This window comes from Macadamia integrifolia, chromosome 12, assembly GCF_013358625.1.
Source record: "Macadamia integrifolia cultivar HAES 741 chromosome 12, SCU_Mint_v3, whole genome shotgun sequence".
Classification (NCBI taxonomy): domain Eukaryota; kingdom Viridiplantae; phylum Streptophyta; class Magnoliopsida; order Proteales; family Proteaceae; genus Macadamia; species Macadamia integrifolia.
In genome coordinates, this window is record NC_056568.1 from 31,415,031 (window position 1) to 31,429,031 (window position 14,001).

Here is a 14,001-nt window from a genome sequence, read left to right on the forward strand (position 1 = left end):
TAGGGATGGCATCGCTCACCCACTGGCAGATAACTTACCTACCAATAACAAATCGGACCAAAACTCGAACCCGAATCGAGCCAACTGATTGACACTTCTACTTCGCCTGAGAGGGGCCAGATTGGACCAGACGGATTTCTTTTACTATGGGTGAAGGAAAACTACCCCCATTTATTTATTACAATTAGATTTTGAGGGTGGATGGGCAAGTGTGTTAGTCCTTCCTCCTCACATCAGACGGCTGAAAAGGTACATAGGATGCGAGCCTAAAGCTGCCTCCGATGCATACTGAGGGGTTGACACACTTGAGAGGATAGTTTCCTTTTTTTTTTTCAGGCTCGCTCAGATGGATGCATACTGAGGGGTTGGCACACTTGAGATAATAGTTTTTTTTTTGCTAAAATGAGAGGATAGTCAATTGGGTTGATCTTTGCGAATCTTGACTTAACAAGGTCCATACTTACATATACCAATCCCTCAACTTAAAGAGCTCCTTCATGCAACTCATGCTCCTTATTAAAAGAACTCTTAATACACAACAATGTTTTTACTGCTGAATGTATGGACTTTAGTGTTACGAGGAACTCACAAGAAGTAGAAGCACAAAGAATGCTACAAAGACCATGCAAAGCATGTTCCTTAAGTCGATTGGTTGACTCAAGATTCATACCGATGGCCTTAGGAGATCTTTTTTTAATATTTTAGGCTAATAAGATAAAAATCATAATCAAACAATGATTTTTTTATGTATCAATTTCTCTTTTTATTTATTTATTTATTTATTTTCTTTTGTTGGCTTCCAAACATAGCCTTAGATATCAAAGCTATTTTTGATACATTCACATCTAACCAAAGATCTTGTATAGTTCCAGCTCATGATTTTCTTTCTAACAAAGAAAAAAATCTCATACTCTTTTTGAGAGATTAATTATATCAAAATCATCAATTAGCCACCAAAATTGGATAGGAGAAAAAACTTATTCCTTTCAAGTTTAAAAAATGAAAAATTAAATTAAATTTGATGATTTTTTTCTTATATTTTCAAATAATCAATTTTTTTCAATGATAATTGACTCTCTAAAAGAACCTTTTTTTCATATATTATTTGACTTGTTGATTGATAAAAAATATCTAAAGAAAAAAGAAACCTAAAAGGCAACATGGTCTCTACACCAAGGCTTAGAGAGTGGTGAATTGACCCATAATTCATAATAGCAGAAATCTCACCCTATTTTTGTTCCACATACGCTCCTATTAGACCTCCCATTGGCAAGCCTTGCCGCCTTTCAGGGAACCTTCCCCCAAAATCAAATTATTCATATTACTTTATAAATTTTGGCTCTGACAATTAAACCATGGTTTTGAAAAAAAAAGATTAAATGCTTAGAAAAGAATTAAAAGTGACAGAATAAGACAAATGCACCAAAAAAAAAAAAGGCAGAATAAGACAATCGAACCATTGAAATTGGATACAAATCAGATCAAACCAACAAAGAGGGTCAACTTCCAATCAAACCCGGTTTGACCGTCTATCCCGCCCCAGCTCTTAAAACCAAAATTACAGGGCGCAGAAGTGTAGCAGACGAGCATTCGCCTCGCCATTCGCCGAGAAAGTTGGGAGAAATGCACCACAGAGAAACAACAGAGCGATTAGCGATAACCCAAAATTTGTGCAGCAATTGGGCTAATGATATTAACCTTAATTACAACTTTGGTTTGGAGACAACATTCCAGATTCAGGTCCTTCATTCACTGCCAAAAAAATTTCTCCACCGCATCTTTGGATCATGAAAACCTCATTTCTTCACTGAAATCATGCAATCAAACCTCAGAAGCCTCGCAAATCCATGCCCACATGATCAAGACTGGACTCGACGTCGTCCCCTTCACGGTGAGCAAACTTCTTGCCTCTGCTGCACTCCTCGACATAGGCTATGCCGCCTCAATTTTCAAGCAGATCCAGAATCCCAATCTCTTCATGTTCAATACAATGCTGAGAGGTTACTCGATTTGTGAACATGCCCAACAAGCCCTTTTACTCTTCAATTCCATTAGGGCCCTGGGAATTCCGCTAGATCAGTTTTCCTTTATCTCCATTCTCAAATCTTGTGCTCGCGAATTAGCCCTTCAAATGGGCCTAGGGATTCATGCAGTTGTTGTTCGGTGTGGGTACGAGTTCTTGATCAACGTGAGGAACACACTCCTCCATTTCTACTGTGAATGCGGAAGGGCTAGAGATGCCAATCAGTTGTTCGATGAATTGCCTCAAGTAAGAGATTGGGTCTCTTGGAACGTTTTGATGGATGGTTATCTCCATATGTCTCAACCGACTGTAGTAATGGATTTAGTTGCGCAAATGCATATTGCAGGTTTTCAGGTCAGCACCACGACGGTCTTGAGTGGTTTGTCTGCCTGTGGTGAAGCAAGAGATCTCGGAGGAGGAGAATCTCTCCATGGTGTTTGCATCAAGTGTGGATTTTGTGCTGATAAAAAAGTGGTAGCTGCTACCATAACCATGTACTCAAAAAGTGGAAGCATGGATTCTGCGTGGCAGACATTTCAAGGGCTCAGAGAGAAGGATATTGTTTTATGGAATTGCATCATAGACGGGTACGCTAAAAATGGCTTTCAAGAAGAATCCTTTGCTTTGCTACGCCTGATGAAACTTGATCGAGTGAAACCTAATTCGGCCACACTGGCTGGTTTGCTGGGGGCTTGTGCCTCTAAGGGAGCTTTTACCATGGGTCAATCCATCTATGAATATATACAAGAAGAAAGACTGGAGTTGGATGCTGTTCTTGGTACAGCTCTTATAGATATGTTCTCAAAATGTGGGTTATTAGAGAGATCTGTTGATATTTTTCGGAGGATGAAGAGTAAAGATGTGAAAACTTGGACAGCCATGATTGCAGGTTATGGTTTTCATGGCCAGGGTGAAAACGCCATTCGGCTCTTCATTGAGATGGAGCAGGAGGAAGTAAGGCCTACTGATGTCACCTTCCTGACTTTGTTATGCTCTTGCAGCCATGGAGGCCTGGTGGCTGAGGGGAAGGACTTATTTGAGAGGATGGTTCAAACATATGGGTTGTCTCCAAAGATTGAACATTATGGGTGTATGATAGATCTCTTGGGTCGTGCTGGGTTGCTGGGGGAAGCTTTCAAACTGATCAAGTGCTTGCCTGTTGAGAGGGATGCTACAGCTTGGCGTGCATTACTTGCAGCGTGCCGAATCCATGGTAATGTTGAACTGGGGGAAACTGTGAAGAGAGAATTGATCAAGCTTAATGATGAACACCCTACCGATTCAATTCTTCTGTTGAGCACTTATGCCATGGCAGGGAGGTGGTCTGATGTTGGAAGAATGGGATTTGATGAACCAAAGGTGATTCCAAAAGAAATAGGACGCAGTTCAATTGAGGTGGTGGATATTTTCGGTCTGAGCTAGAGAGAATTGTTGACCTCATATCATTTGGAGCTTTACCAACGTTACTCATGCCTCCTACAAAAATATTTGGGTAGGTGATGCGTGAAGGGCAGGAATGCAAGTCCTTAACCTTAGGCACAACTAGAGGTGACCACCACCCTGCAGCACACAGCTTCTGGGTACCCATGAATCCATGATTAAAGCAACACAAGGAATGCCAGTAGATATGTTTGGTTTCTTACGGGCTGTAGAAGGATCAAAGGGTCCAGGCCTCACCAACTCTTCCTGCTGCTTCGTCCTGTGTAAAGCTCATTGAATTATTTAGTTTTAAGTCGGGTTTTGGAGCTTCTTCTTTCCTTCCCCTATAGTCGTTGTTGTAAGTAGTCACCTTTCTTGTCCTATAGAAATTCAAATCAATGAGAAACTTCCATTTGATGGAATATCCATTAGAATGTAGTACAGGGAACTGTTCCCAATGTGATCTAACTGAAAGACCAACCTTGTATGACACGAAATTCGAGGCATAAACTGCTTTTCCCACTTAGTTCTGGACCTAAACACAATAAAGTGAAAGAGCACGCTAAACCTGCTGCAAAATGACTACTGTTTCCTTCAACACCAACAGAAATGCTTATATGTATATATGTATAACACAAAAATTTCATTTTCACAGGAAAATGATTTTATAAGAATCCTCCATGAGCAAACATCTGTACACACCAATGGTGATTTGGGTTCTTCGTTGTAACATCTAGCACACACAAAACAATCTCCTCTCCAAAATCTACGGGTACGAAGAAAGTCGCCCAAGAGCGAACAACAATCCACTTCCACTGCTGATAATCCAGTAGTCCACGTTTCCCTCTTTGTCTGATCTTACACAAGCAAAGCCCAAGAATGGAAGTGGTCAGAGAATGTATGTATCACCTTCTACATATTCCTTGAATTGTCAGATGTTCACTGCTATAATTACATCCGCTTGTTCCTTCTGCTTTCAGATCTGAATTCCAGGTTGTCACTTCTATCAGTGTCAGAATTCTCTCTCTGTGAATCAACCTCTAAGCTCCCCGCTTGACTCCTTCGTTGTCTCCTATCCTGGGAATTTTCAAAACAAATTGATGATCCAGAGCCACTGGATAGAAGCATAACTCAGAACTCTTACTATGCCTGGCCTTTCTAAGGGTGCAGAGCCAAAACAGGAGGCAATGGAACTTTGAACCGTAAGACAAAAGATTAGTTTTTGGGTTTCCCCGTTTTTGAAATGAGCCACCAAGATAAGTGACAAACAAATTCATTTCAGATTACATATGAACTACCCAAAGAGAAAGAAAGGCAAAAATGTAGAATCAACACAATAACAAAGGACAGTATTGATACATGAATCCCAGATATCCATTTAAATGCAAGTATTATACACGTCTGATACAGGCTTGTTTTCTAAAGGCAGACTTTCATCAGGTCTGACATTTGACAAGCCATGTACCAGAATGGGTGATTTTCAAAATTCTGCCCTTTTGTCATTGGATCATTAAATAGACAGATGTTTTAATATTAGGTGGCAACTCACTTCACTTTCTGAAAATGACTTTGGTAAAGATAAAAGCATTGCAGAAACAATTCCCATATGGTGAAACCACTGCTAAATTCCATGGTTTAGGAATTTGAAATATCACATCAGAAGCATACCTCTCGATGTATAGGATATTCCTCTGACTCGAGCATGCGAACAACTTGGCCCATCTTTGGTCTCTTGTGTGAGTCCGGATCGACACACCTTAAAGCAGTCAAAAGGGCTCTTTTGAGGGCCCTAGTTGATGGCCTTTTCTCAATATTTGGGTCCACTACTTCTTCGGAGCGCCTACTGCCAACCATCATCTTGAGCCAGTCGACCAGATTCACCTGCGAGTGCCACCAAATCACATTCAAAGAGATTGAGACATTGACATTCATGAAATGTTAAATAAACTTGTCAAACCAAAGTGAAACCCTGGTTTTTTTCTTTTTTTTTTTTGGGGGGGGGTGGTGGGGTGGTGGGGAGACAACATTATGAAAGGCTCAAGTCTCCAAATCGAGCTTGCATTCTTCCAGTGTGAACTCAAAAAACCCCATAATGATACAACTAATCCATGAAGGTTCAAAGAAGAGAGCTGTTGGAATATACTAATCCAACAAAGATGCGATGGGATATATATACTGTGGAGTTTAATTTCTTTTTCAACCGGGGGAAAACAAACAGGACCTTAATTCCTTCTAGTTAAGTCTGGTGAGGGATTTAATAAATTATCAACAAAATAAAAATCTTAAGACAGGAATGCTGGACAAGAGCTTTTTCATCAAGAAGAGAAAGAGTTTTGAGTTATTTCAGTTAGTTCCTTCAGCGTGCAATCTTGGTAGGATACACCCTCAAAAAGTTATAAAATAAATCAAAAAGGATTTCTTTTTTAAGGGCTTTGCCACTTCTCTCCCCTGCAATGACCCCACTAATCAGGCCACAAACTTAGAGAATGGGTCATGTGAAGTTCTGGCCAAGAAAACCCACAATGCAGAGAATATATCACCATAGCAGTAATATAACACCCCCCCCCCAATATATACAATTTCTGTATGCCCATAAAGCACAGGGTCCCCATTTCCAACTACATTATCATTGGGTTCTAGTTTATTGGGATAGATTGGGTTAATGGTATGGTGATTTGTCTGATAAAAGCAAATGGGTATTCATCTTACAATATCAATAGGGTGCTGCTCAACTTGTGCCTCTGCAGGTGGACTTCATACAAACCTTACCACAAGCATTCCATTTTGGATTTCACACATCCAAAAGTTCTGATCTGCTCAGCGTTGTCGCTTCAACGGCTCCTGCCTAACAACAAGAAGATCTCATGCAACACCTTAACATCACTCAAATCCTTGCGGCTGCAGAGAAACACAGCAACATCAACAGAAATGGCAGTGATTGATTGTTTGCTTTGGTTTCTCCAACAAAGGAAGTCCACAAATCTCACATGTGGACTGTTTTCTCCAGCAAAGACAAGTCTCATCAGTTCCCAGAGAGGAGTCTCTCAGCTAACAGCAACAGGTTTGACCTAACAGAGGCAGTTCTGGAATTTTCCAAAGTCCAAGGGTTTTGGTTGGATTTTGTAACCAGTGGATATGCATGCAGCTGATAATGGGGCAGTGTCAAACGTGGGAAGCAAGCATGGTTGAAAGTACAATTGTCTGTGTACATGCATGTATAGAAACTGATCTGAGCATTAGCCAGAGGCCGATCAGAAGGAAGCAAAATGCTTTCCTTAGAGAGGTAAACCATCTATTGCTTGTGGTTCAGAAAGTAAATCAATGGGGTTCAAAGTAGCTAATAGTGAACCAGCATTAAAAATGAACTTGGATTCATCATAAATTTCATGAAATAACTGAACTTGTAAAAATGCCTAAAATGCAGAAAAGTCATCAAGATCAAGTGAAATAAAAAATTTCAAATAATTATGATTATTGTTCATAAAATATTCCATAAATCCAATTGCAGAAGCATACATATATGGCTGCTGAACAACAAAATCCTGTAAAACTACCTCCACAGCCTTTTGACATACCTCATGGGCAGGGCGACCATAGTCCACAGGATCTCTTCCAGTAATTGCTTCCAAAAGTAAGACCCCAAAGCTATAAATGTCACTCTTTTCATTCAAAAGGCCCGAATTTGCATACTCTGGAGCCACATATCTAGAAAATTAAAGGAAAATATGTGTGAGAGAGAGAGAGAAATTTGTTCCTCTACTCACAGCATTCACAACTTCTCCATTGAATTTTAAAAACATTGAAATTCATCCAAAAAAATATCAGAAAGAGCTGACAAGCATAATTGCATAAAATATCGACTACATACCCGAATGTCCCCATAACTCGGGTCGTGATATGACTTTTCCCGGCACCCAGTAGCTTAGCCAACCCAAAATCAGATACCTTGGCATTGAAGTCATCATCAATCAATATATTGCTGGACTTGATGTCCCTATGCACCACTTTTGGCTCAATAGCTTCATGCAAATAAGCAAGCCTGTAGCAAAAATGGAGCTATTAAAAAAAAAAAAATTAAATGTAAGGAAATTAATTCCACAAATGCATATATGAATGAATCAACTTACGCTTTAGCAGTGCCAAGGAGAACCTTCATTCGGGCTTCCCAAGTAAGATACCCATGCTGGCGCATAGCTCCATGAAGCCATTGCTCTAAATTCCCATTGTTGACATACTCATAAACCAATAACCTATACAATTTAAAACAAAGTAACCAGAATCATTCCCAGACCAAACACTCACACAGACATATCTGTAGGTGAATTCATTTATTTTGCAGAAAATATTGTTTTGCATTCTTGTCCAAATAGTCTATCAAGTTACAATGAATGTATTGCATGGCGTTCCCTCATATGAGCAGAATTTAGGTACAAAGAGTTCTAGAAAGTTATTCTAGAAAGGCCAAAGTAACATCAGTACATAGTTCATTCTCCTAGGTATTTAACTAAACTAGGAGATGTTGCTATATAATAGTCTTATTGTGGTGGATATGTATCCATGAAATCATAAATGATATTTTAAGACAATAGTAGTATAGTACATACAAAAGCTTCCTGGTCCATGCAGTCACGAAACGGGTTGAAGAAACAAAGGCACTTCATGGACATAAAAATATCCTCGCTACCATATATCATATAACATGCATATACAAATATACATATTGAGGTCGAGAGATGGACAGACAGATCAAAAGGTATACCACGAATGCTGGCCATGTTCCTCAAAAGCATGGAAAAAGTATCATACCTGTGAGTGCCTTCAACACAGTAACCCAGTAGCCGAACTAAATTTTTGTGTCGCACCTGGCCTATAGCTTCCACTTCCACTCCAAATTCCCTCTCTGCTTGGCCTCTATAGGAAAGTATCCAATAAGTTATATTTGCTACGCATGATTTGAAATAAGAAATAAGGAACACAATGCAATTGGGAATACAGAAATATGTTCTTTCAACTTACAGATTGTTTAGGAGTTTCTTCACTGCCACTGGAGTCCCATTTATCAGTTGGCCCTGGTAGACAACTCCATAACCACCCTCGCCAATGACATTTTCCTTTGAAAATCTGTCGGTTGCGAGCTCTAGATCCCTCAGTGTAAACCAGTGGCCCCAACCCAGGTGAGAGAATTCAGGCAGACCAGTTAGAGGTGATGGAGCAGTCATGGGATTCGAAGAAGACTGTCTGTGGACAAAATGTGTTCCAGAATTCCTTTCTTCTCCAGATTGAAATCCAGCACCGTCTTTCTCCACATGATGAAATGAGCCCAATTGACTGCTATTATCTCCATTCTTTGTTTTGGCCACACCCAAATGAACCAAAACCTTATCTGCCTCTTTATCACTGGATTTATCATCAACAGTGGGGATAATCCCTTCATGGTTTGCTACTTGATCTACCCTAATCTCTTTGATTTCCTTTGAAACAGCTGGGATTTGGCTAAGGGGAAGCCTATTGCTGGACCTTCTGGATTTCCTCCGTAAAATAAGACAAAAGGATAGCACGGATAAAATGATTACAATAAATACACCCACACCTATCGCAATTAAAACCCAAACCCTGAGACCAAAAATAACCGTTTTCTTGGTTAGCTCAGCAGTAAGATTTGCCATTTCTCCTTCACCGACGGCGAGAAACCTACAAGACAGAACACAATAAAACTGACATTAGAACTGGTCTGAGCTTCCACTCTTCTCCCTTCGACCAAAACAAACCCAGGAGTTTAAGAAGGTGAACAAAATTTGATTCAATTTGAAGAAATTCTGTTTCTTCAAATTCTTCCCCAAAATAAACAACCAAAGTAACCCATTTCCGATATCCAGTCATAAAATATTTTCCTAAAGCAAACCTGAATGTCAAAAATCAAAGTATTCTCATACCTGCGACGGGATTCACAAGAAAAGGTTCCACGGCCCAGATCTCTGAACCCTCTTCTCCACAACTAATCCCAAGGGCAAATAACTGAACCACCTTAACGCCAGATCTCTAATCATAAAAATGCAGGAACCCACGTTGAGAGAAGCCCAAAGGAAGTCCAAATCAACCTCATTGTGAAAAACACCAGATAAATATGCAATTATGTTGGGTTTCCCATCCAGGTTTTCTGTATTCTGTAGTAATGGGTCTTTGAATCTAAGCTCAAGGGGAGCTTTCTGATACCACACCTCCTCCAACCTGAAAAGGCTAACCCTAACGCCAGATGACAACAATAATACGCTACTTTTGCGGAAGAAGGTATTTGCAGAAAATACTGGGACATGGAATTCAGGGTTCGTAGTGGGTTAGGGTGAGGTGAGGGATAATAAGAAGTTATGGAGTTATCAGCGGTAGGTGACAGACAGAGAGAAAGATGCCTCACGCTTACAAACAGTGAAACGGAAGCATGGAATTGGAAGTTTTCTTGGGTTTTTCTTTAATAAATGTCTCCGTTTTGATCATGACTGGTTATCAGGAATTTATAATTTTGAGAAGAAAAAAAAATAACCATTATAACTATTTGAAGTTCACTGTGAATTTCCTTTTTTTTTTTTCTAGTTTTTCAAATTTGGAATTTGATCTAATCTGAATTATCTTATAGAAGTAGCTAACAATAATAATAGATGTGTGAAACGATGAAGTTAAGACAAATTTGGATCATTGCTGGTGACGACTAAGGAATGTAATCCATAGTAACAATTCTCAACATGGTCGGTAGTCAAAGAAACAGACTGGACACCAAAATCTCTCACCGTCTGAAAAATTCACTAGTGCCCTTATCCTTCCTTTGAATTGCGAAAGTACCCTTTCATAAATTTGCAATATTAAAAAAAAAAAGGGATGAAGGCATGCTGCGAGTTCACGCTCGCATTGTCTACATCAGTATGGAGGCCAACGAGGAGGAGTGCAAGGGTATCAATAGGAGGTGGATATTTTATATTTTACAAGTGTAAGATTGTTATCTGTACCGTTCTTCTAACTTTCAAAATCTTAAATTTGGTAGTTTCAAAACATTTATAATTACGATTGGCTCAATCGATCCAATTAAATTTTTTTAAATGATTGTTAAGATTAATAAAAAATTGATCCCAATAAACCTTACCCCTAGTTTTCATTTAGGGATCAATTGATCTAGACGGGTCAGAGCTAGACTGATTCCGATTTGAATTTGCTAATCCAATCCCAATTTACCTAATTATTTTCTACTGAAGTATTGACTAAACTCAAATGTATAACTTATACTAATCTTTCATTTTTTTTATTTAATCTAATCCATTTTTCATAAATCTATTTATTCAATTACAATCATTTTTTGGAACAAGAGTGTTATCATAGTTTGTTTTTTACTTCATATATAGCTTTTGTGAATGTGACGGAATTGTTTTTAATTCTTTGGATACAATCACTATGTTATGATGAATGTTTACCATTGCAAAAGAAGAAGAAAATGGAATTTCGTTTCAAGATATGAATTGAGAAAGGGTGATGAATTGAACCTTTAAAGTGAGATTATTTTTTTTTTTTCAATTTTTTGAAATGAAATCTTTTCCAAATGTATATGTCATGGTTCTTTATTATGATAGTTACAACTATCTACTATTCACCATTTTAGTCACTTATCTACACAATAGAAGGCATTAGACTTATTGATATGGCAATCTTTACGTATGTGATTCTTTTTTTTTTTTCGTAAAATATTAGATTTATTGAATAAAAACATCATTGAGGGAGGGGAGGATTACAACTATCACAGTACAAAGTAAGATGGGCGAAAGGAGGAGGGGGAGAGTGATTCCAAATAAGAAAAAACCTATGAGAGGAACCAAAAGATGTGAATGCATCGGTTACCGAGTTGGCTTGACGATACACATGATGATACTGCACCTCCTCAAAATTGTTGCTTAGTTGAAGGCAATTCGAAATGACATGTGAAATCCTCCAAGGTATGGAATTGTTGAGTCCTTTAGAGATATTAACTATTAGTAAACAATCACTATCAACGATAATGCGAGTGGTCCTCTTGGCAAGAGCAATTTGAAGAGCAGTGCGTTTAGCAATGACCTTCGCTATAAAAGCATATGTGATGCCCACATACTCAGCAAATCCAACTAGAAAGCTTCCAGTATGGTCTCTAAAGACCCCACCGCTACCATGGTTACGTGGAGCTCCAATAGAAGAACCATTTGGGTTGATTTTAATGGAAGGGTATGGCAATAGAGACCAGGCAACGTGAAAAGTGTCTTAAAGCATATGTGATGCCCACAGATGTGATTCACATGAGTGACAAATGAGATTATTCCATGGGTTGTGCTTTGATTCTATGTGGGCCCTAATCCTTCAAGGTTACCAAGGAAGCTTTGATTTGATTTGATCTAACAATGGATGATCTGATTATTTAAGCAAAATAAATCCGGATTCATCCCTATCTAATTCAATTGACACCAAAAATGCATGTGTAATATATTTTATACATTAATGATATCCATATAGTTATGTTATTTTTCTTCAAGACTTATTGTTTTAAGTTAGGGTTACCAGTTACACCTAAAAAAAAAAAGTTTCCAGGGTTTCAATGAAATGAAGTTAGTCAGGTGGCAAAATTAAATTTATGAAATCCATATGAATAAAAAGATTTGGATTGTTGAAACTTGAAACTTCAATTAAATTTACTATTGTTTTTAATGAAAGATAATTTATTTATAATAAAAAAGTATAAAATATATGGATAGACGACAATGTTTGCTACCTTCCATTTGTTTGGGGTAGAAATCGTCTGAAATTCTTATCTCGTACAATTCCATACAATTCCACCCTAAACGGCTGACACGTGTAAATATTCTATATCTACGGTTCAGATTAATCCACCCTAATACAATGTTAATCAACCATAATACAATCATAATACAATCTGAACCGTAGATATAGAATATTTACACGTGTCAGCCATTTAGGGTGGAATTGCATGGAATTGTACAAGATGGGAATTTCAGACGATTTCTACCCATTTGTTTGATGCAAATATTCCCTGATACCTTTTATAACAAGTCATAACAATTATGATATTTTTATTATTATCATTATTTTGGAGGGGGATAGAAATTATTATAATGATTCATGTACATTGTAATTAGATTATTAAAGGTACCAAAAGAGAGAGAGAGAGAGAGAGAGAGAGAGAGATTCTTTCTATATCATATGAATTTATTAGAGATGGTAGATAGGCAATTGGTAGGGGCAATGACACATTCTCACATCTTCGGCTTGGATGTGATCTCTATTTTAGATGATGGGTAGGGTTTCAAAATTCTTAAGAATGATATCATTCATATGAGATTTACATGGAGTCATATATTCATAATAGGAGAGAGAGAGAGAGTGTTGACTGTGTCAACGTAGGCTCACTCTATTGATTATTATGCAAGAAGGGCATATTACTCTTCCTTTATTGTATATGCTACAATGTGGTTCCAATAAGAAATTGCTGACTCACAATATTTTTGGATAGTTGCATATATTAAGTTGCCTCTTTCCTCCGATAACTTGTAAAAAGAACAATATGATCCAATGGTGGGTTAAGATGTTGTCCGCTACTACTCGAATACAAAATGTTCATTTAAAGGAGGGAGGAGTTATTTGACCAAGCAGCATAGGAGAGCACTAACGGGGTTCAACAAAACAATATCGTTTGTTGAAGAATAACAATATCATTTCATGTTATGAGTAGAAAGATATACATAAAAGTACCAGCATACCCTACCTCAATGATTTAGTAATCAATATTGGACCAAACCCGATAGTAGCTTAATTACAAGTTAATAATGAAAATTTTGATAAGATCAAAATGGATTGAACCGAAAGATATTTTTCCAGCTAGGTTTCAAGTTGTCCTTATAACATATTTTGAACATAATCAACCCATTAACACCCATATTTCCTTGCTATATCTTTAAAAACCCAAGGGAGTAGCGCAGTTGGTGAGCAACGAACTTGGTACGAGTCGTAAACTCAGACGTCTTGAGTTCGACTCCCACTAGGCACACCGCACACCTTGGGCCACTCACACGGGAGTGTTTAGTGCGGATTAGTCAGGCCAAAGGCCTGAATACCCGTCATTAGCGAGAGAAAGAAAGAAAAAAAAACCTATATTTATTCTATTGACTTGTCGTATAAGATATCAATATATATTTTTTGCATGTCAACCTCTCTTTAATTTACAGGAAAAACAAATAATTACAAAATCAAAAGTGTTATGCCTGAGCTATAATTATATTTTTTATTATTATTTATAGGTTGGGGATCGCTATCTAATTCTGTAGCTACTATACCAACATGTGGACCAATTAGTGGAGGTGAATTGACATTCAACCAAGGGACAAAATAGTCTTTCTCCACCATTATATTTTAACGTCGGGGGCAGACAACTGGGTAATGATATTTTTCTCTTTATTTTATTTAATTTTTATGTGAGTAGAGAAAAATAAAATAGTGGAATAATTGTCGGCAATCTTCCTTTTATATGTTTTTTAAAC

The 14,001-nt window shown here is 37.9% G+C and overlaps 2 protein-coding genes across 2 annotated transcripts; one reads left to right on the plus strand and one right to left on the minus strand.

The window, feature by feature from the left end:
• The first annotated feature begins 1,579 nt into the window (after positions 1-1,579).
• On the plus strand, positions 1,580-3,873 carry LOC122057491 (pentatricopeptide repeat-containing protein At1g26900, mitochondrial). Its single transcript, XM_042619608.1, has one exon. It carries the CDS (start codon positions 1,688-1,690, stop codon positions 3,443-3,445), a length of 1,758 nt encoding a protein of 585 aa, XP_042475542.1. The 5' UTR covers positions 1,580-1,687; the 3' UTR covers positions 3,446-3,873.
• Positions 3,874-4,011: 138 nt separating this feature from the next.
• LOC122057492 (probable receptor-like protein kinase At5g18500) lies at positions 4,012-9,917 on the minus strand. The gene is made up of 8 exons (XM_042619609.1): positions 9,376-9,917; positions 8,459-9,133; positions 8,249-8,353; positions 7,570-7,692; positions 7,311-7,481; positions 7,018-7,147; positions 5,111-5,323; positions 4,012-4,519 (listed from the first exon to the last, which is right to left on the minus strand). Exons 2-8 carry the CDS (start codon positions 9,106-9,108, stop codon positions 4,394-4,396), a joined length of 1,518 nt encoding a protein of 505 aa, XP_042475543.1. The 5' UTR covers positions 9,109-9,133; positions 9,376-9,917; the 3' UTR covers positions 4,012-4,393.
• Between the last annotated feature and the right edge of the window lie 4,084 nt (positions 9,918-14,001).

Excerpts from the sequence above, each read along its gene's own strand:
- LOC122057491 (XM_042619608.1), top strand. The coding sequence starts at position 1,688 with ATGATATTAACCTTAATTACAACTTTGGTTTGGAGACAACATTCCAGA.
- LOC122057492 (XM_042619609.1), bottom strand. The coding sequence starts at position 9,108 with ATGGCAAATCTTACTGCTGAGCTAACCAAGAAAACGGTTATTTTTGGT. Across the intron at positions 7,693-8,248 it reads TGTGTTGAAGGCACTCACAG|GTTATTGGTTTATGAGTATG; the intron begins GTATGATACTTT and ends TAAATTGTATAG. Across the intron at positions 5,324-7,017 it reads ATGGTCGCCCTGCCCATGAG|GTGAATCTGGTCGACTGGCT; the intron begins GTATGTCAAAAG and ends TGGCACTCGCAG.